This window comes from Silurus meridionalis, chromosome 23, assembly GCF_014805685.1.
Source record: "Silurus meridionalis isolate SWU-2019-XX chromosome 23, ASM1480568v1, whole genome shotgun sequence".
In the NCBI taxonomy this organism is placed as follows: domain Eukaryota; kingdom Metazoa; phylum Chordata; class Actinopteri; order Siluriformes; family Siluridae; genus Silurus; species Silurus meridionalis.
Window position 1 is genome coordinate 10,367,457 of NC_060906.1, and position 21,770 is coordinate 10,389,226.

A 21,770-nucleotide genomic window follows, 5' to 3' on the forward strand; every position below is an offset into this window, starting at 1 on the left:
GCTCCTGCAGCACTTTAGAATGTTTTTGTTTGTTAGTTTCCTTGGTGTTGTGTTTTTTTCTTTAACAGTTAATCGGTTTTGTGTTATTGGTGCAAATCTCTTTTGAATTGTACCACAGTCGTAAAATGGATTTTATTTTTCAGCTATGGGGAAGTGCAAGTTTAGCGATACTTGACATGAGAAGTAAATGAACTGAGTGCTTGGTTAAGGCCAGTTGCTAATAATGATTTTGTGTGTGTGTTTGATGTTGTGATATAGGTCTTATATTTCATTCTTTAAGGTCTTAAAAAGGTCTCAAAAAGTCTTTCGTTTGACCTGCAGAAACCCTGATATATAATCAAGTTTAAATTCCTGATTTTATTCCTCATTCAGCAGATGTAGAGGTGTTTTAGCATCTCTTTCAAAAGAAACACACCGTCGTGCATTGAAAAAATTTTGTGAAAATCACTAATTAATTAATTGGGCAAAAAAACAAAGGATGAGCTGGTCTTTCATCACAAAAACCATAACTCTAAATTGTCATTTCTTCCATCTGTCTGTTCAGTTGGATTTGGAGTTTGTGGGCATCACTTAAATACTTGACAGGTGTTTTGACACACTTGTGAGAAATGATGAATGACGTACGAAGTAAAAAAGGCTTTTCTAAAACTTTTTTTGAATCTGCCTGAAATCTTTAGGTTGTTTGGCTTACACAAACATTTATACACAAAAATTGCACTTAATTAACATCGACCATACAGTATATGGACATTTATAGAGGCCCACAAATTGTGGAGGCCCACAAATTGTATAGGACGTCTTTGAAAGCGTTAACTTTAAACTTTCCTTTACTTGAACTAGGAGACTCAAGGCTGTTCTAGCATGACAATACCCCTATACACAAAGCCAGCTCTTCGAAGATATGGTTTACATGGGTTGGAGAGAAAGATCTTGAGTTGCCTGCTATAGAGCTCTGACCTCAACCCTACTGAACACATTTGGGATGAATTGGAACGCTGACTGCACCCCAGGCCTCCTCACCTACATCATCACCTGACGATATTAATGTTCTTGAGGGTGAATGAGCACAAGAAGAATGGAAGGTTAGAAGAAGAATGGAAGTTATTATAACAGCAGATTGGGACTACATGTGGAATAGGAGAAAATTAAATCAAGCCAGAAAATTTTATTTATTCATAAAAGTAACAATGTCTCTATGATACAGTTTATAATACAATTTATCGCTTATATAGTAATTTGTAATTGTTCTTAAATACATATTCAGGAGCCCAATAAAATAGCTTCTTCTTTTTCTTCTTCTGGCTGCTCCCATTAGGGGTCCCAGATCATCTGTTTCCATACTACACTGTCCTCTACATCTGCCTCTTTCAAACCAACTAGCTGCATGTCCTCCCTCATTACATTCATAAATCTTCTTCTTTTCCTCCTTCCTTCAATCCTCAGCATTCTCCTAATGATATACCCCATGTCCCTCCTCTGCACATGTCCAAACCATCAATCAGTCCTACATGCGCTGTCCCTCTAATAAACTCGTTTCTAATCCTGTCCATTGTCGTCACTCCCAACGAAAACCTCAACATCTTCAGCTCTGCTACCTCCAGCTCCACCTCCTGTCTTTTACTCAATGCCACTGTCTCTAAACCATACAACATCACAGGTCTCACCACAGTCCTATAAACTTTCCCTTTTACTCTTGCAGATACTCTTCTATAAAAATCACTCCTGTAACTCTTCTCCACCCACTCCACCCTGCCTGCACTCTTTTCTTCACTTCTCTAACACACTCTCCATTACTTTGCACAGTTAAGCACAATAACACGTATTAACTTCAATAAACTGAAGCAGGACATGAGTGCACACAGATGTATAATCTCCTTTATGGCTGCATAAAATATTGTAGCAGTGTAACGGCGGTGTTTCTGTATATATGTCTTCTGAAACTCAAGCCAAAGAGACCAGACATATGAATTATTGTAGTATGAGGTCAGGAAATGCAGACCAGTGTCTCTTGTGCAGCTGGGGATGGTTCCACTTCAACAGCCTAAAGATCCATGAAAATACTGAGCAACACAAGAACTTTGTGGATGAATTCGGACTGTAACAATGATCAACTGTAATAAATAGACATCCGGTAAGTCTGGTTCCTCTTGAGGTTTCTTAGTCATACCATCTCATGAAGATTTTCTTTGCCACAGTCATCACTGGCTTGTTCATTAAGGATAAACTTACAGTACAATTATATGGAATAAACGTATACATTCTTTTATTACTGCTTTCTCTCTGTAAAGCTGCTTCAACATTGTCCATTGTCCATTGTCACCTTGGTGATGAGCAGAAAAGCACTTCAGAAAAGCAGAACACTGAAAGAATTTTTCCAATATTCAGCTATCCAATGTCCGTGATATTGTGCCCATGATAGTCTCAGATTCCTGTTTTTTTGACTGTTGGGGTCCATCCACCTGAAGTTTTGACAAGCTGTGTGTTTTCAAATGCTTTTCTGCTCACCATGCTTTTAAAGAGTGAAAAACCTGATGCTCACTGGATGTTTTTTGCTCTAAACTCTCCTGTTCTCTGTGAAATGTACACAGTTGTAGTAATATTTAAACCAACCAATCTGGCTCCAACAATAATGCCACGGTTAATGTCACTGAGAAGTGTGTCTTTTCCCATTCTAATGTCTGATGTGAACATTAACTATTAACTGCATGACTGCTGCATGACAGAGTTTCTGCATTGTGCTGCTACCACATGATTGGCTGTTTAGATAATTGTACAATTGACCAATATGTTCCTTCTTAATTACAACAGAAAGTAATTTTTTGCTCTAAGCATGGGGATAAATATCATGAATAAGTTAATAAGTATCAGTATTAATAAATCTTGTTCTTCTTCTTTTGGCTTCTCCCATTAGGGGTCGCCACAGCGGATCATCTGTCTCCATACCCCCTGTCGTCTATATCTGCCTCTTTCAAACCAACCACCTGCATGTCTTTCCTCACCACATCCATAAACCTCCTCCTTGGTCTTCCTCTTTTCCTCCTTCCTGGTGGCTCCATCCTCAGCATTCTCCTACCGATATACCCCATGTCCCTCCCCTGCACATGTCCAAACCATCTCAATCTCGCCTCCCTCTCCTTGTCTCCAAAACGTCCTACATACGCTGTCCCTCTAATAACTTGTTTCTAATCCTGTCCATCCTCATCACTCCTAATTACATTTTAACATCTTTAGCGCTGCTACCTCCAGTTCCATCTCCTGTCTTTGACTCAATGCCACTGTCTCTAAACCAGTTTTAATAAATATAATAATTTATTGAAACAATAAATACACAATGAAACACTGTGGCTAGTTTTTCTAGGACATGTCTTTTTGATCTACTTCTTCAGAAAAATACGTTTTCTGCTTTCTGTAGTTCAACCTTCAGTTTCCAGTCAGTACCTTGGTTTCCTGAAAAGGGAGTGCAAAGGAGCAGAGGGAAAAAAATAGTCAGAAGTGATAAAACAGTTTCCAAATGGTGGCCATAACGAGCAACACAAGCAGTGAATGCTCTGAGGGCAATGGGTATGGCTGGAGTCACCTGAGAAAACAGAATCTGCCACAGTAACACGTTGGAGATTAATGGACCTTTCTCGATTCTCTAAGCAGCGGTGGCTCCTGAGACCTGCAGGAAGCAGCGGTGATATATTAATATATCTTCATGTTAAAAATATTATCATTTTTTGTAGCATGCTTGATTCAAAGCGGTGGATTTCATGTTTATTTCCAAAGTCAGTGTTGTGTCCACTTTACATGACTACAAGGAATATGAATGGATTTATAAAAAAACAAAAAACAAAACAAATATTATTATTTATTTTATATATATATATATATATATATATATATATATATATATATATATATATATATATATATATATATATATATATATATATTATATATTATATATTTTAATACTCTAATCAACATGGGCATGAACAAATATGGATGCTTCATGCAAATCTTTGTGCTTAGTGAAACCAAACTCAACATAGGGCATGAAGGTAAAATATTCTTGTAAATGTTTTAAAGTAATTATAGTGTTTTAAATTACGTAAAATATCAGGACACCAAACGAAACCTTTGCCATGTTTTTATGTTTGCATAATGGTTTGAGACTTGGTTTAGAAAAGGGGTCGGGAATAAATGTGTTGCGCTAAATCTATCTATCTATCTATCTATCTATCTATCTATCTATCTATCTATCTATCTATCTATATATATATATATATATATATAATAAAAATGATCAAACAGAAATGTTCGAATTGAATTAATTGTGCATTAATAAAAGTTGCAAAGGGAAAATTATTATATCTTTATCAAGTCACCTGTTAGTGGGAGGTATTTATTAGGCAGCGAGTGAACATTTTTCCTCAAATTTGACGTGTTAAAAGCAAGAAAAATGGGCAAAAGAATTTGAGTTTGACGAGGGCTAAATTGTGATGTCTAGATGTCTGGGTCTGAGCGTCTCCAGAACTGCAGCTCTCGTGGGCTGTTCCCAGTCTGAGTGGTCAGAATCTATCAAAAGTGCTCCAAGGAAGGAACGGTGGTGAACCGACAGACGAGCTTCTGTAGCTCAAACAGTGTGATAGAACAATGATAGTGCTCAAACAAATGATAGTGTTTTAACCTGCATTTGTGTATGATGTGGTGAACTGTGTTTATATATCCACAATATTTTAGTAAAGAATTTAAGCAAGTTTTTAATGCAGTGCTGCCTCAGGGCCCGAATATAATGGGCATGGAAATGCGCAGAGATTTCTCCAGAATCTCAAAATCTTTTCATGAAATCATGTACGGTAAATTTTGTGAATGCATTTTGTTTTGCAGATTGATGAACCTCTGCTTCTCTAAGATACTCTTTCTAAACCCAGTCATGTTGCTGACCTTTTTCCAATTAACTGAATTAGCTGCAAAATGTTCTTCCAGCTGTAGGGATTTAGTAACACTTACTTTTCCAGCCATTTGTTGCTCCCATCCTATAAAATTCTAAACAACTTGACTTTTCCTTAAAATTGCACATTTCCTCAGTTTTTTTTTCCCTCAGAGATTTACAAAGATTTACTTCCGGTTGTTTTATCTAAAAAATAGTATAATATGATTACTTACAGGACTCACATTGCATGGCTTGAATACATGTATTCATAAATTGCACTGTTGTATAATTGTATTTGTGCTAGCAAGAGCAGTGCTAAACAATAATATATTGTGCTACCAAGAACAGTGTCCCCCTGTGACATCAGAGCAGCAGACTACCACAAACATCACACAGAAATAATAAGACAGTGTTAAGAAAGCACCAGACCACCATTGGGTTCATCACCAATAGTTCAATATAAATGTATACGCTTTAGGAAAGATACATTTTTCTTTATATGAGCAGAGACATGGGTCTAGTACAGTGGTTCTTAACCTAGGTTCGATCGAACCCCAGGGGTTCGGTGAGTCAGTCTCAGGGGTTCGGGGGAGGTCAAGACACACACCCGACTCATATGATTCGGGATGACACGCCCCGCTTAAGAAGGGTTCGGTGGATGCGCATATGAAACTGGTGGGGTCAGTACCTCCAACAAGGTTAAGAACCACTGGTCTAGTAGGATCTTGTAGCTTGATTCATCTCACTTCCTCACTTACAAGTTCTCCAATTTTCAGTTTGTTTTACTTTTCTTGATCACAACCTGCTCTGTCATGCTAACCAGCTAATTGCAATGTAAGAAAAAGCAAATGATGAGGTAACGATCACAGCATTTACAATACAACATTAGCAGTCAACTTTCTGAGTGTTGTTGACGCGATCACATAAATCACGTAATAAAGGAATTAGAAATACTCTTTTTTTTACTATAATAAGCATGAATATAACAAGAATAACCTAATTTAAAAATGAATTAGTAACCCTGAAAATTATTTTTCTTTTAAGTCAGAGTTGTTTTGTTTTTATAAATTGCAGCCCCAGGCCTCAACTTGGAATTGAAAAATCTGTTTCCGAGCTCTAAAGGTTGGCACGTATAAAATTATTCCCGGGACGTCCATATATTTAATGGTTGAGAATGAAATTGCAGACTTTAATATTAAGAAGAAGCGCAAACACACACATAAATACCAAAGTTGTACGGTATATCATGTTTTTATTTATTAAAAATGTATTGCAGTGCCTGCATTTTTTTTTTTTTTACGAGTCTCGGGTTGATCGTTGCAACACGTCACGTGAGCCGAATGCCCAATATCAATGGGACGAGCCGATTTCCAGTTGGTTCAACCTGTTAGTGATTAGTCAGCGTGTTTGGTGCGTTTGGTCTCTGGGACATCGTTTGGTTTGGAGAAGTGTTCAGACATGGCTGCCAGGGCACGGTACCGGTGAGAGATGGTGTTCTTCACTTCTTTAGGGAGCTCTGCATAACTGCACAGACCAAAAAAAAAAAAAAAAAAAAAAAAAAGAGGCAAACGAAGACAATGCCTAAATGATGTCATGCATAGAGTCAATAAAGTGTTAACAGTCAATATGATTAATATATTTTAGGGAAATATAGGTATAACATAGTAGCTATAATAGTAGTATTTATAATATCATATAAATAGCCTCTTAATCCATTAGGAGCATCATATTGTAAACCGCTATAGCTTTCTGCACTATTTGCTGTTTTCAAGTTTTGCTACATAGAAAAAGAGGTACAAGTTGTTTTTTTGATATATTTTAATTTCTAGAAAATCTCCCCAAATTTCAGACACACTGTTTTAATCTCTATTTTGGATCATAAACAATGCATTTACTTTTCAATTCACGACTTTATATATCACTTGTATATAAATTGTGTATAACTTTTGAACAGTTGCACATACATTCTACATATCATATATTGTAAATGTTTATATCCTACATTTTTACACATATTGTGCCTTACACACTCCCTGCATTAATATAACTCCTTAACATTTGTTCATATATGTGTTTATATTTCTTCTTAGTGTACTGCTCATCAGCTTTAGCACATTTTTCACTGACAGCCTTTATATTGATTTACTTATAGATTACATGCTGTACATATATTTGCATATTTATCTGTCAATTTGCACAACTGCTACTATTTGCACTTCTGGTAAATGCTAAACTGCATTTTTTTTATTTCTCTCTCTCTCTCTCTCTCTCTCTCTCTCTCTCTCTCTCTCTCTCTCCCTCTCTCTCACTAGCTCTCACTAGCTCTCACTCACTCACTCTCACTCACTCAATCATTTGCACGTATTGTAATGAATATTTGATCATTAGATATCCTACCAAAATCAAACGCCATATATTGTGCACTATATTATTATTATATTATATATTTGAAGCAGAAATACAGCTGGTGCTCAGTACGGCTCTTGAATGCAGTGGATGTTTCATGCAGCCACCGACATTCATCATATTATTAAAGTTGAAATTGTGCATCTCTGTCAACTCCCAGAATCACTTCCTTTTCGTAAACAAATGGAAACTAAATATTTGACATTCTTTTTTTATTTCCAGGTGGGATTTTTTTTTTTTTTTTTTTTTTAAGTAAGATTGTGTTGTTGTGCACCAGCTCCATCTCTTGGTGAATGTGCAGAAATGTGATTGGCTCACGTTTGTTCATAGCCGTCAGGCTGGAAACAGGGATCCCATCCAAAGTCTCGGGGGCCTCTGGGCTCCACAATCCTGCCCTATATAACAGTAGAACATGTTAGTTGGGTTAATTATTAAACTTGTACAAAACAATGGGGTTATTTAGACCCAAAGAGTTCTGTGGATTTCTCAGGAATGCTACAGCAGAAGGTTTTTATTTTCAGGAAAAGATCATTTACGATCCAAAATGACTTCAGGAACTATTTGTTCTAAATATATACACACACACTCTGTTGACATGCGTTCTTCATCAACTTATATTAAAAGAAAAAACACAACCCAGTTTAGAGGGTATGTTTGACAATGTGCTGCCTGTGCATGTGATATTTGACAGAGTTGACATGTTTTATATGGTGTATGAAACCAATATTATGTAAAATATGTACTAACTTCGGTGATCCCTCTGAAAAGCTGAACAGGCTCTTCTCTGCCAGGAGAAAAGGCGAATGTGCACAGAGCATAGGCTGATTTATCCTCAAAACCTGCTAAAAGCTTGTACAGTCCTGACAACAGAGAAACGCATTACGTCTTACGAGTCTTAAAACCATGAATTCATATACAAATAACAGCACGGTCTTACCTTCTGGCTTCAGTTTATCCAGAAACCATTTTCTAACGGAAACACCAATAAGTTTAGTGGATATTGATGACATTTCTAAATCTCTAGTACAAGATAAATGTGGGACTCTTTCTTACATGTATGGCCCTGGTAGACCTCCTAAAGCCTTAAAACATAAGCAGGTGTCCTCCACAATCACTGGCCCATCTACCTTTATAAGAGAAGCACAGAATTAAGCAGATCTTTACAAGTATTCCAAAATACTTGTAAATACGATGCAGAATGAAATAGAGTAGAAAACCTGTCTTGCTGCCTCTTTGCACTTCTGTATGGAGATCTCATCAGGCTCTCCTTGGTATTCAGGCACTGCAAACCAACACATAGACTTAAGAACATACACTATATAGGCAAGGTTTTGTGGACACCTGATCATCACACTTATAGATGGTTCACACTTCAAAATGCTGCCACAGAACTAAAACCACGCAATTGTACATGTCTTTACAGCTTTACATTTTCCCGTCACAAATCTATTCCAGCGTCACAATGTCGCTGTGCACTCAACCCCATTGAACATCTTTGGGATCAACTGCAACATTGAATGAACCCCAGGCGTCTTAAACAACATCAGCACCTGTATGTATCTCACTAATGCTCTTGTGAATGCATGAACAGAAATGCCCACAGTCACACACCAAAGTTTAATGAAAATGCCTTCCCAGAATAGTGGAGCTTTTTATAACAGTAGAGTAAAAAATACACGTGGAATGAGATGTTCAGTGGACAGATGATGGTCTTATGGTCACGTGCACACAAACCTTTTTAGTGACTGATGCCAATATGGCTGCATTCTGAAGTACTTACAATCAATCTTCTTGGAAATAAGTTTATAGGGGAATTTGTCACCAAGGATTTGAACTACCTGAAAGACAGAAACACAAAGATAGATAGATAAAGAAAGAACGCATGAATGACAGACAGACAGACAGACATACAGATAGAGACAAAGAAAGCATGAATGACAGATAGATAGATAGATAGATAGATAGATAGATAGATAGATAGATAGATAGAGACAAAGAAAGCATGAATGAATGAATGACAGACAGACAGACAGACAGACAGACAGACAGACAGACAGACAGACAGACAGACAGAGAGATAGATAGATAGATAGATAGATAGATAGATAGATAGATAGATAGATAAAGAAAGCAAGACAGACAGACAGACATAGATAAAGCATGAATGACAGACAGACAAACAGATAGATAGACAGACAAAAAAGCTAGATAGAGACAAAAAAAACAAAGCATGATAGATAGATAGATAGATAGATAGATAGATAGATAGATAGATAGATAGATAGATAGATAGATATTTATAAATAGAGTAGATGCATAGATACATAGATCACAATATAGTATGGCAGAGCAGCAACTGCACAAACCGAAACCAAATCCAATATTTTTTTTTATGCATACATAAATAATTCGCTTTATATATCCTATTGCTGACATACTAGTTTTTTTCCCCCCGAAACCAGATCTACATTTAAACTCTCACCTCCTCTAATTTCTTCGCGTTTCCTGTTACAAACACCACGGATCTTCCAGCCGGCACTGCCATGTTTAATAAACCCACCCACACCGGCGCCGGCCATCTGCCTGAGTGACACCATAATCAACCAATAGAGTCATTTGATGAAAACTTTTCACCAATCATTGGACGCTTTTTATGGCCCGCCTTCCTAGAACATCAAATCAATGCCATGTGTAGTCGCGTGTCCGTCACAGAAATGTGTCCGGGTTGAGATGCAGGACATGTGGGGGAATAAATGAGAATATAACATATATATGAAAGCAGGATCATTTCAGTTCGAGGCTGAACAGAATAATTGTATGAAATTAGTAACGTTAAGCTTATAAGAGATCCGCGTGCTGTAGATTGTAGTATTGTGTGTGTGTGTCCTGCATGGTGAAGGGCTGCTGGTGATCAGGATTAATAAGAAGAAGAATCAAAGGAAGACTCCTTTTTAAACAAGAGTGATTTAATAGGGTGTGAGTAAGATGAGTCTGTTGCCGAGAACAGCGGAAGAGTTCAGCTCTGCGGATTACTGGGAGCGGTTTTTCCGCAAACGGGGAGAAAAAGCCTTTGAGTGGTATGGGGACTACACCTCCCTGTGTGGCGTGCTGCACAAGTACATCAAACCACGTGAGAAGGTAATAACAGCCATATGAGCGCACACTTCCTCCACACCGACACTGTAGACTCAATAACTCTCTGAATAAATACACTGGAGCTCTGCTTGAGGTTTGATTGTATATAAGTATATGGAGATCCACCTGGACAAATCATGTCTTTCTTCATGGACCTCTATTAAAACTCAGTGACACTGTCTCGGCTTTTCTGGTCCTCCAGTGAACGGAGGTTGTAATGCTGAGGGCATACTGAGCCCTTCTATAATAATTAATATATACTCTCAAGGTTTCTTCCTCTTATCATCTCAAGGAGTTTTTCCTTTTCACTCTGTCCACTGGATCACTTATTAGGGATAAACTTATAGGCTCTGAAATATAAATTCATATTTCATCACTTATTTATCGTGAAGCTGCTTTGGGGTGTTGTTAAAAGCACTTTACAAATAAAACTCGATTGAAGTGAAGTAAATGATAATTATGTTGTTCTAACTATGGAGAAACAACATGAATGTAATGGTGAGCGGTTCATATACTTTTGCCTCAAGGACAAAACAATATAAAAGTCTGAAAAGCCTGACTGATTGTAGGTGTGAAGTAAATATCATCACCTTTAGGATGAACTTGAAAACCTACTGAACTCCAAATATTCTCACCAACATCAGTACCCGATCTCACTAATGCTTTTTATCTAAATAGGTAATCCACCTATGACATTTGGCAGATGCCCTCAGCCATTGGACTTACATTTATCTCATTCATAGAGCAACTAAGGATTAAGGGCCTTGCTCAGAGACCCTGGAGTGGTAGCTTGGTGTGATTGAGATTTGAACTCACAACCTTTTTTTTTTTTGGTATGCACAGTGTACAAATGTTCTATTTCTCAAAAAAAAAAAAAAAATGTGTACATCATGCTGTGGTGAGTTGTACAACATTGCTGGTTGTACAGAACCAGTGAAATGCAGCAGCTTGAGGAGAACCATTCAGTTTTTTTTCTCATGATTTACTTTTGCAACAATCGTAACATAGTTTTCTAATACTGGGATGCCTGGGATATAATACCTTTATACTGGAAAGTGATAGCTCGGTGGATAAGATGTTGGACTTCTGAATGCAAGGTCATGGGTTCATATTCCAGGACCATGAAGCTACCACTGCTGGACTTTTGAGCAAGGCCTTTAACCCTCAGTTGCTCAGCCATAGAACTGAGATAACTGTAAGTCCCTTTGGATAAGGGCATCTGTCATTGCCATAAGAGTAAATGTAATGTGCAGGCAGAGGTGGTAGTGGTAAAAAAAAAAAAAAAAACCTCCGAGACATGGCAACATATATTGTTCTAGATGGGATTATAAATTGTTAATCTAGCAGAACTGTATCCAGAAACAAATTTCGAACATTATAACGTGTGTTCAAAGGGTTTTGCTGAACAGGAGTTTGATTTCTAACGAATGGTTTTCTCAGGTTTTAGTGGTGGGTTGCGGAAACTCAGAGCTGAGCGAACAGCTTTACGATGTCGGCTACCACCACTTAACCAACATCGACATTAGTGAGACGGTTGTTGCTCACATGAACCAGCGAAACGTGCAACGCCGTCCCGACCTCACCTTTCATCAGGTGGATGCCACTCAGACGGGTTATGAAAGCGGGAGCTTTCAGGCTGCTCTGGACAAGGGAACTCTAGATGCCATGGCCTCGGAAGAGGAGGGCATCGTGGCCGGCAGGATGCTGGCCGAGGTTGGCCGGGTTCTGGCTGTGGGCGGCCGTTACGTCTGCGTGACTCTCGCCCAAGAGCATGTGATAAAGATGGCAGTGGAGCATTTTGCTGAAGCCGGCTTTGCTGTCCGTATTCATTGCCTGAGCCAGCAGAATGCAGACTCCTCATTCTCACTTCCTGTATTTGTTCTAGTCTGCACCAAGTTCCGCCAGCCCGCTCCCTTCAAAGTGCTGGAGATGTGCCAGGGGGAGGACGGTACCCTGTGTAGACTGGCATCGGTTGCTGAGCTCTTAGCTGCAGTAAAGGAACGGCAAGCGTACGCTCTCATGCTCCAGAAGCTGAAGGGGTCTACGGATACTTCCAGCACATCCTCCCTCACGCTGTGCCACGCAGCCACGGGTCGTCCCCGATACACACTCACGGTGCAGGACAGTCTGCCATCTGCCAAAGTACCCCGTGCCAACCACTTTGCTATTTTTATTGGTAGGAGCCATTTCTTACATGATTATTTCTGCCACTCTTTTTTAATTCCAATGCCAATACTTGTTTTGGATTTTGTAAAGTTCCTCAGGGTCGAGAATCCGATTGGTTGTACGGTTCTGCCGAGGGTCGCGCTCAGCTAGCCGCCAGCGCAAACTTCCGCCGATTGATCGTTGTTGCAATGCATCGAGACCAGGAATATGAAGACATGCAAGCAGTCCAGTCCGAGCTCTCTCCATGGTGATGGAACTGGCACCTCCTGGAATGCCAGCCAATCAGCAGGTAAAGAGTTCTAAATTTTTTAAAGAATTTGTTACTAGAGGTAGACCGTTTGGTTTTGCAGATTAATCGGCGTGGAGAGTTGAATGCTGGAACTAACGGCTCGCATTAAAAATCCATGCCGATAGTTTTTCCGGGATGCATCGTACAGTACGAGAGTGGCCTCTAGAGGCGAGTCACTGACACCATGTGCTGTTTGTTTTGACACGCATTTATTAAATTCAGCTCATGGTACAAATGTAATCTTACTTTAAAATGTTACAATTTCACATAAATAGAGTCACAATTTATAATGTCCATCTTTAAAAGTCCAGAGCATTGAAATTACATTTCTTTTTATTTTTGTAACAAAGTTCAGTACTATTTTACATGGTGTTTTTTTGTTTGTTTGTTTTTAAATCCACTATCCATTTTAAAACTATTGGTTGATTAATCGGTTATCGGCAAGTACGATCCGACCTTGCTATCAGTAAAATCCACTATTGGTCAAGCTTTAGTTGCTACTATATTTATAATAAGTTTTTAGTATATTAGTTCTATAATTTCTATGCTGACTCCTGTCTCTGCAGGTGCCGTTTTTGTCTGTTGGAGGTGACCTGGGCTGGAGGGAGGTGGTGGGCCGAGGCATCAGTACCCTAACCGGCGAGTATTCTGTTGAAGATGTCCGAGGAGAAGACGGTCATATCTACCGTAGATTGATCTTCATGAATAACACTCAGCTGGTGCAGTCGGAAAGCCGCCTACGATCCACTTCTACAAGTGAGCACTTGTATTACCAGTGTGAGAGAGAAGACATTTCTCGAAGATCTTGTACTTGATTTTTTTTTTGTGCTTTTTCCAGCTGGTTCTGTGCAGAAAAAAAAGAGCAAAAAGAAATCGAAGGCTCCCACTGCTGAAACTCCAGCTTCGGTTAACAAGAATCACACTGTAGATCGAGGGTTTCTCTGTTGTACTCATCACGAGGTGATGATCGCAGGCTTTGCCATGTTGGGAAAGGAGGCCGTCAGTAATAAAGGTATGCTTTTGTGGTGGGTAGGCAGAAAAGTGGTGCAGTGTAATTATTTTTAGGCCTTGAGCTCAAAAGAAGCATTGATGAAACTATGATAGAACTATGACAGTGCTATGAATTCATTTCCATACATGCACTATTACCCGGTATTCACCCTGAAGCGCCGAGTGTGTGTTCTGATATTATAGCACAGTGAACAATGAGCAAGGTGAAAGTCAGTGAAGTAAAAGAATAGGAATATGAACTGATGACGCAGGTGATTATCAACCTTAATTGTTCATAATGTTGCTATGGTACAAGTGTAGTATTTGTATTGTGTCATATCCTGTATCATAGAACTTTTATAATGTGAATCGAGGGAAAATTAGAGCATTTTTGGAAAGGACTGCAAAAGCAACGTCTAAATCATAAATGTTACTCTGTTCATCTTTATTGGAAATTGGGATTATTGGGATTTTATTGTATAGAAAATATTTATTCAATTTAAATGTTGTAGTTTGTGTCAGAAATGCTGCTTAGTGGCAAAAGTCAATTCCAGATATCAATTTTTAACTTATAAATATATCCTTATTGAGCAAGCCAGAGGAAATACTCCCTGAGAAAACAGGAAGAAGCAAGCTTGAGATGAATTTCTCTTCTCTTACTGTATAAGTCTAAAACTGTTTTAACAGGAACCAATGAGCATCATTTCCGACTTCATTAACTATTTCATTATAAACGTAAAGTCTACTGTATTGAACAGAAATGATTCATTGTTCAATGGCTAGAGTGCAAGTTGCAATTGCAGTCCTGATGCTGTCCAAGGATGATCATCTACTGCTATCTTTATGTCTTCTACACTCTACCATCTACAGTAATCTCATGATGATCGTTAGGATGTCCGTGTAAAAGCCTCCTCAGCAGCAGCAGCCTGAGCGGGTGATTTTCAGGTGAAAAAAGCTCAGAATAGAAGTAGGGCATCAGGACGGATCAGGCAAGGCCGGAGAGCAGGAGGAGACGGGATCAGTGGTAACTCGAGAGTATGTGTAGCGAGAGAAAGAGAGAAAACAGATTTTTTTTTTAGGAATGCTCTTGTTCTGTAATATAAATTTATTATCTGGCCTATGTGAATTTTCAGTATTAATAGTAATTATACAAATATTTCTTGCTTTCAAATTGGTATTGATATTATTTGATATTTTGTTGTGTTGCACAGACCGTCAGGTATCAGTGTTGGTGGTGGGGCTGGGCGGTGGAGGGCTGCCCCAGTTCATACGGGATTTTGTGCCTGGCGTGCTGGTGGAGGTTGTGGAACTCGACCCAGCTGTACTGGAGATGGCAAAAACCTGGTTCGGGTTCCAGCCTGACGATAGACTGAAGGTAACCCTGGGAGATGGTCTAGAACACATCAACACCTTGGAGAGTAAGGGTAAGGTTTTTTTCCCTTCATCATTTTTTTTTTCTTCTTCAAATGTTTGCGCTTTTGGTACTAATATACTTGAGAGTATCTGGAAAACAGTAAAGTAAACTAAATGGTGCTTAAGTGGTACCATTCGCAATTGTTGACACTTCCAACCAGTGTTTTCACAGCATGGCAGAGGTGGCAAAAGTACACACATCCTTCAATTAAGTAGAAGTACAGATACTCATGTTTAAAAAAGACTCCGGTAAAAGTTGAAGTACTGACTACACTTTTCCACTCAAGTTAAAGTAAAGAAGTTTGGGCTCTGAAATGTACTTAAGTAAAAAGTAGCCATTATTACTACCAGTTTTAGTGTCACGCTGGTAACTGGACCTCACATCATATTAATATTAGGGCCATCAATCGATTGAAATATTTAATCGCGCTGCTCTAAATGTACTTTAAATGAACACTTTCCAATTTTTTAATACTCTGATCAGCATGGGTATGTTGGACAAATATTGAAGCTTTATGCAAACGATTATTTATTATCCCTAAAACCAAACTCATCATAGAGCATAAAGACAAATTATTCTTGTAAATGTTTTTAATGGTGTTTTAAATTACATAAATTATCAGGACACAAAACGGAACCTTTGCTATGTTTCCACACGGACGGTTAATATGGTGATACCGGAGAAACTGCACCTCTTATAACTTTCATACAGATTACACAATCAGAAAATATTTTTTTATATTGATTTAAAATTAGACATTTCGAGAGCTTTCTATACATATATTTATTATGTCTGTGAGGCAAATATTCACTGCGATTCAGGGTGTTTTATTTGTGTGTCTGTGAAGAGAGATGAAGGAGACAGTAGAAAGTGCCCCTGTCTGTTTTCTTTACTTTACAAAAGCACAACATTTTGTTGTTATTATGAGTGTATACAAATAAAAGTAGACCCTTTACATATTCAAATTATGTATTTCTCTTATCTGTACGATCAAAAAAGACAGACAGTAAACATCAGTAAAACAAATGTTTACAGGTTAAAAATGATTTTTCGGTGGAGCTTTTTAATTAATTTTTTATATCTGAGCAAAGAAAAGACATCACGAATAAACGTGTGTTGCACTAAAGTTTTTAATTTCGCTCCCTTTATTTTTTTAAATAAAAATTATAATAAATTAATATATTAATACAAAATGAATGAAAAATGTTGTTAGCTTAATGAATGTATAAAAGCTGAACAACCACCATATAGAACACAAGCAGAGAAAAGATGATGATGATCAGGAGATCAGGAATGTCTCTGTTTTATGTTTACATCAATGACTCCCTCTGTCTCATACACTTTACCTCCATACTTCTTGTTGTCTGCTGGTTGTGAGCTTCATAAACTAGCCTACATCTGTGGTGTGTGAGAGCCAGGAAATTATACACCAGTGGTAGATTGAAAAAGCCGCGCAATGACAGGAAATAGGCTGATGGTCTGAAAACAGTGCGCAGTGAGAAGGAAAAAATTCACCAAATAGATTAAAACTAAAGTAACGAGCCTGGTTTGAAAATGTAAGAAGTAGAAAGTAGAGATATTTGTGTCAAAATCTAATGAGTAAAAGTAAGTAAGTAAAAGTACTGACACCAGATGAATTACAGTAGGAGAGTATTTGTACTTCATTACTTCCCATCTCTGCAGCATGGTAATATCAGGTACAAATTTTTTTGATTGCTATCTCTTTATGATGCGATTAAGCTTTCTAATATCTACTGAATTTCTAATACAATAGCTAATTTCTATGGCCAGAGTGTGTGTATACATGTTTATATTTTAGAAGTGTCCCTGTCCATTTGTGTCATCAATTTCATTGCATTTCACGTGTCGGAAAATCAAATGAAATCGGCTGAATTGCCCGTGCGTCTGCGCTTTGAATACAGCGCAACATCGATGCATCAAAAAACAATCAAAAAATTGTTTACAGAATTACTTTAGAACAGAAAATATATATATATATATATATATATATATATATATATATATATATATATATATATATATATATATATATATATATATATATGCCTGTCCCTGAATGGCGATGTAATTTTGTAAGCGATCCAAGAGAAGATAATGAGCAAAGAGAGGTGTGTTTTTTATATATATATATATATATATATATATGTTTATTAAAAACGTATTTTCTTTTCACATTTTTATGTACAGCATTATCATAGAACCAGGAGTTCGGGGTTATCCCTAGTGTGTGTGTGTGTGTGTGTGTGTATGTGTGTGGGTGTGGGTGTGTGTGTGTGTGTGTTTTAAGTCATGCAAATTCTTGTACCTCATATTGACTGCCAGGAGACCCCTCCTCATTCCCGCTCCTCATTCCATCTCTATTTATAGGGGGACATTCCTATGATGTCATCATGTTCGATGTTGACAGTAAAGACCGCTCCCTGGGCATGAGCTGCCCTCCGCCTGCCTTTGTAGAAACATCCCTTTTGGAGAAAGTCTGCAAGTTGTTAACTCCTCGAGGTGTGCGAGCTCCACATCAGACCTCTCTTTTTCTTTTAAAGTATTTATTATTAGTATTATTGAGCTATAGAACGTGTTTGTGCTCCACAGCGATTATGCTAAGCATTACTCTATCTCTCTCTTTCTCTCTTTTTCCTGTCTCTGTCTTACTCTTCCTTCCATCTCAGGAGTGTTTATGTTAAACTTGGTGTGTCGTGACTCAGCTCTGAGGCAGTCAGTGTTGGAGCGTTTGCAGGACGCGTTCCCGAGTGTTCTCTCTCGTCCCATTGAGGGTGAAGTAAACGAGGTGCTGCTGTGTTCCCGGACTGGGGGTGAACGAGACAAACCAAACACCATCCCAAAAGAGCTACAGCAGACAGCCAAACACCTGCAGGGGACACTGCAGAGCCACAATGCTCCCTTTAAACCTCAAATAGACATTATTGCAATGCTGAAAGACTTGCGAGTAGCTTGAACGGGCTGTCGGGGCCCGTATGTGTGCTTAAATGAAATCCACGTGGTTTAAACCCAAACGTAGATCATGTTTAATTGTCAAAACGAGATCTTTTTCCAACAACATTGATCTCATTTTGTGCCTGTATTTTTCCATGCATATAAATGCAGACTATAATATGTAATTATAATATACTGTATAATATGTAATTATAATATACTGTATAATATGTAATTCATCCTCAGACCTATAAAAATCATCTAATGAACAATATCGTTTAAAAAGCATATAAAATGCTGCAATGCAGTGCATCTGGGTAATTTCCGGCTTCTGTTTACATTTTTCTGGCCCAGAAATGAGCTCTGCACTAGATATTGAAACTGCTCAGCACCTCCTACTCTTTTTTTTTAAAAAGGCAATTCATGAATCATTTGCTTTTTAGATAGGATGAATCAGTTGGGGAAAAAGATGACAGTTTTTAAATGTTTTTTTTTTTTTGGTAAAAAAAAAAAACAACAAAAAAAAGTCGCTTATCTGTCTAGTGAACACAGGGCAGGTGCCCTTTTACAGATGTTGTCTATATCTAATGCAGAGAAGCAGATGCCCTTTTACAGAAGATCTTATACTGTAGATGTGCTTTGTAGGCCACTGCAGCCGAGTGAAGGCCTCCAGCCGATCCACTGGGGGAGAAGTGGTGAGCGGCTACGGCTTTGGACTGCCATCCAGATGGTTCGGGTTTGAATTTGTGTCCTGCTTAATTTTACAATATTTTTGTATGAAAGCATTTGAATAAATCTTAATGAAAAGTGGTACAGTGTATTACCACAAGCCTAGACTTTAGTCACCAGCTTTATTTAGTTTTAGTTTGAGGAACTCATTTGTATTAATGTGAGGAAATGGAAAAACTGCCAATTTTACATGAACTGACAAAAGTTGGTTTGTGTATTTGTTTTAACTGTGCTATTACATGTTCATTATATACACTGTCCATTTTAATAGGAACACCTGTACACCTGCTTAGTTCTGTAGTTTTCCTGTAGTGTGGCAGCAGCACAACAATATGTTGCAGGTACAGTTCAAGAACTTGAGTTAATATTCACATTAAGATTAAGTGACTTAAAACATGAGTGTGATTTTTATGAACTATAAACTTCACAAATGACAGAATTGAATGGAAAACTAAATAAAAACGCACACTGGGTGACTATTCTATGGGGAAAGATGTATTGTTCATAAAGGATTTAGGACAATGACCAGATTATTCTTAGCTGCATGGAAGGATATAATAAATCATTATCACTTTTTAGGGCCATGATGAGCAGAAAAGCATCTCACCATGCACAAGAACTTTGAGGTGGATGAGCTGCAACATCTAAAAACCGGTTAACACTTCTGTCAGACATGAACAACAGATTGAGACCGTCATAGGCACAGACTAACCCAAAGTAGACTTTTACCTGTCTATTTTTGGTCAGTGCTTATTATAGCCTTGGATTTTTGCTCTTGGATGACTGCAGATTACTCGATTTGCTCTTGGATCCAAACTTCCTCAAAGCTTAATGTGTTTTGTGGTTTTTAGATGCTTTTCTTCTCACCACAGTTGTAAAGAGTGATTATCTAAGTTACTTAGTCAAGACCATTGTTCAAACCAGCCCTTCTGCACATCCAGGCCATAGTAAAAAAAAATCACACTTCTCATACTTTCACATCATTCCGTCGTTAGAACGCTTGGCCTGTATCTGCATGATTGTATACGTCCTCTGTTACAACATGATTGGTTGACTGAATGACTTCATAAATAAACACGCGAACAGATGTTTCTATTAGAATGATTTTATATAATACAGTAATCAAATAACAAACTTCTTCGATTTTAAATGATCTATGCAATAACACACAAGAACACCATCAAGTAAAGACATGTCAAACTATTTGTGGAGTCACAAAAACTCTTCCCAGTGTGCCTCAGTCTATTTTTACTGAATTCTGTACACACAGTCAATCTGTATCACTAAAAACATCTGTAGCACTTTTCCTGTCATATAAAATCTTATAAATGTTTAAAATAGCCATATTTTGAATACTAAGCCGTATAAACGGTGTATTAAGTCACTTAAAGGTTATAAAGAGAGAGAGAGAGTAAGTCTGTACTGTATTGCCTATCTCTGAAAGGCAGTGTGCGCATGCGCGGATTTGTACCGTTAACTGTCAGTGTTCCAGCTGAGAGACATACAGAGAGAGAAGAGGGAGAGAAAGCACCCGGACCGAACCGGGTTCAGCCCAGAAGACTTTTAAATCTGTGAAGGAATTGTTTTTTGCTTCTTTTATCGGTATTGTAGTGTTGGGAAAAAAAACCAGTTGTAGAATTGCTAACTTTCTCCGTCCAGAAGTGGATACTAAGCTTTGGGAGTGTGACAGGCGAAAAGGCGAGGTAAGCTAACAGACCTTTATATATATTTATAATAAAATTAATACAATAAGACCGTATCAAACTAGGTGTTAAGTATTTCACGGACCAAATGGACTTGAAGTTAGTATAAACAGACGCATTAATACCAAACAAACCCGCTTTAGGTACAGTATTAAGTGCCTTTCCTCCATACACTTCCCCCATAGTTTTCCATTTGAATGGTTTTGTCCATAGGTGAGGTTTTTTTGGTGGTGGTGGTGGTGGAGTTGGTGGTGATGATGGGGAACCAGGGTATGCAGGATCTCATTCCTCTGGTGAACAGACTCCACGAGGCATTCGGTGTCCTCGGAAGGAGCTGCAGTCTGGATCTGCCGCAGATCGCCGTGGTGGGAGGACAAAGTGCGGGCAAGTCCTCCGTCCTGGAGAACTTCGTAGGCAGGTAAGTGATGATCTCACTGTCCTGCTTGGAGGTGTTTTTTTTGTATCCAGGAAGGTTTCTGATGTGAGCAGGATGGTGCAGGATGCGCTGTGTGGTGGCAACAGGTGCAGGGGGTCTTGCACTCATCTGTAGTCTGCAGTCGCTTCTTCATCTCCTTCTCCTGCCAAGTGCAACGTTTAGGAGCCAAGGAGATGTTCGTGCGGAGCGAGAGAACGAGATTTTACAGCTGAATTTCATCAGACGTGTACAGTGTTGAAGAAAACGTACACGTTCAACATGCACGATGTAGCTTTTATTTCAGATAACACAGTAGATAGACTTATTAAGGATTTCAAGACTTTCCCATACATCTGTTCAAAACCAATGGATGTGGCAACCCTTCGACTTTTAGTAGCCGTGCTTGGGACCGTCTATGGCGGAGCACTATGGTTGGGACTCGAACCCACAACCACCTGATAAATCATATATTATATATCATATATGTGCTCAGAGGTTGTGGACACTCATCACACTCACGTGTGTTTTTTCCCATTCTGTTTGCATAGAATGTCTTTGTATGTTGCAGCTTTACATGTTCCCTGCAAATGACATGCACATGTTTCAGCATCACAGTTCCCCTTTAGACAAAGCGAGCTCCATTGAAACATGGT

At 38.4% G+C, this 21,770-nt stretch overlaps 3 protein-coding genes across 5 annotated transcripts in view; 2 read left to right on the forward strand and 1 right to left on the reverse strand.

Moving 5' to 3' along the window:
* Window positions 1-6,153: 6,153 nt before the first annotated feature.
* Window positions 6,154-9,910, reverse strand: itpa (inosine triphosphatase (nucleoside triphosphate pyrophosphatase)). The gene is made up of 8 exons (XM_046835939.1): window positions 9,807-9,910; window positions 9,105-9,162; window positions 8,542-8,606; window positions 8,378-8,451; window positions 8,262-8,293; window positions 8,072-8,184; window positions 7,643-7,719; window positions 6,154-6,442 (listed from the first exon to the last, which is right to left on the reverse strand). Exons 1-8 carry the CDS (start codon window positions 9,867-9,869, stop codon window positions 6,313-6,315), a joined length of 612 nt encoding a protein of 203 aa, XP_046691895.1. The 5' UTR covers window positions 9,870-9,910; the 3' UTR covers window positions 6,154-6,312.
* Window positions 9,911-10,005: 95 nt separating this feature from the next.
* On the forward strand, window positions 10,006-18,319 carry mettl13 (methyltransferase 13, eEF1A lysine and N-terminal methyltransferase). Its single transcript, XM_046835938.1, is given in 9 exon segments — window positions 10,006-10,462; window positions 11,900-12,635; window positions 12,716-12,865; window positions 12,868-12,914; window positions 13,481-13,670; window positions 13,753-13,926; window positions 15,116-15,328; window positions 17,707-17,838; window positions 18,006-18,319. Coding segments are annotated over 9 exon segments (2,082 nt in total). The 5' UTR covers window positions 10,006-10,309; the 3' UTR covers window positions 18,293-18,319.
* Window positions 18,320-19,254: 935 nt separating this feature from the next.
* Window positions 19,255-21,770, forward strand: part of dnm3a (dynamin 3a) — a 35,876-nt gene continuing 33,360 nt past the window's right edge. For all 3 annotated transcript variants that reach the window (XM_046835935.1, XM_046835936.1, XM_046835937.1), the window contains exons 1-2: window positions 19,255-20,702; window positions 20,916-21,120. In XM_046835935.1, the coding sequence (XP_046691891.1) occupies window positions 20,957-21,120 (164 nt within the window). In that variant the 5' untranslated portion in view covers window positions 19,255-20,702; window positions 20,916-20,956. The remainder of the gene's footprint in view (window positions 20,703-20,915; window positions 21,121-21,770) is intronic.

Bases quoted from the DNA above. Each gene is read 5' to 3' on its own strand.
- itpa (XM_046835939.1), bottom strand. From the start codon at position 9,869: ATGGCAGTGCCGGCTGGAAGATCCGTGGTGTTTGTAACAGGAAACGCG. The intron at 8,185-8,261 runs GTAAGACCGTGC...CTCTGTTGTCAG, and splicing joins GGATAAACTGAAGCCAGAAG to GACTGTACAAGCTTTTAGCA. The intron at 7,720-8,071 runs GTTAGTACATAT...ACTGTTATATAG, and splicing joins TTTTCAGAGGGATCACCGAA to GGCAGGATTGTGGAGCCCAG.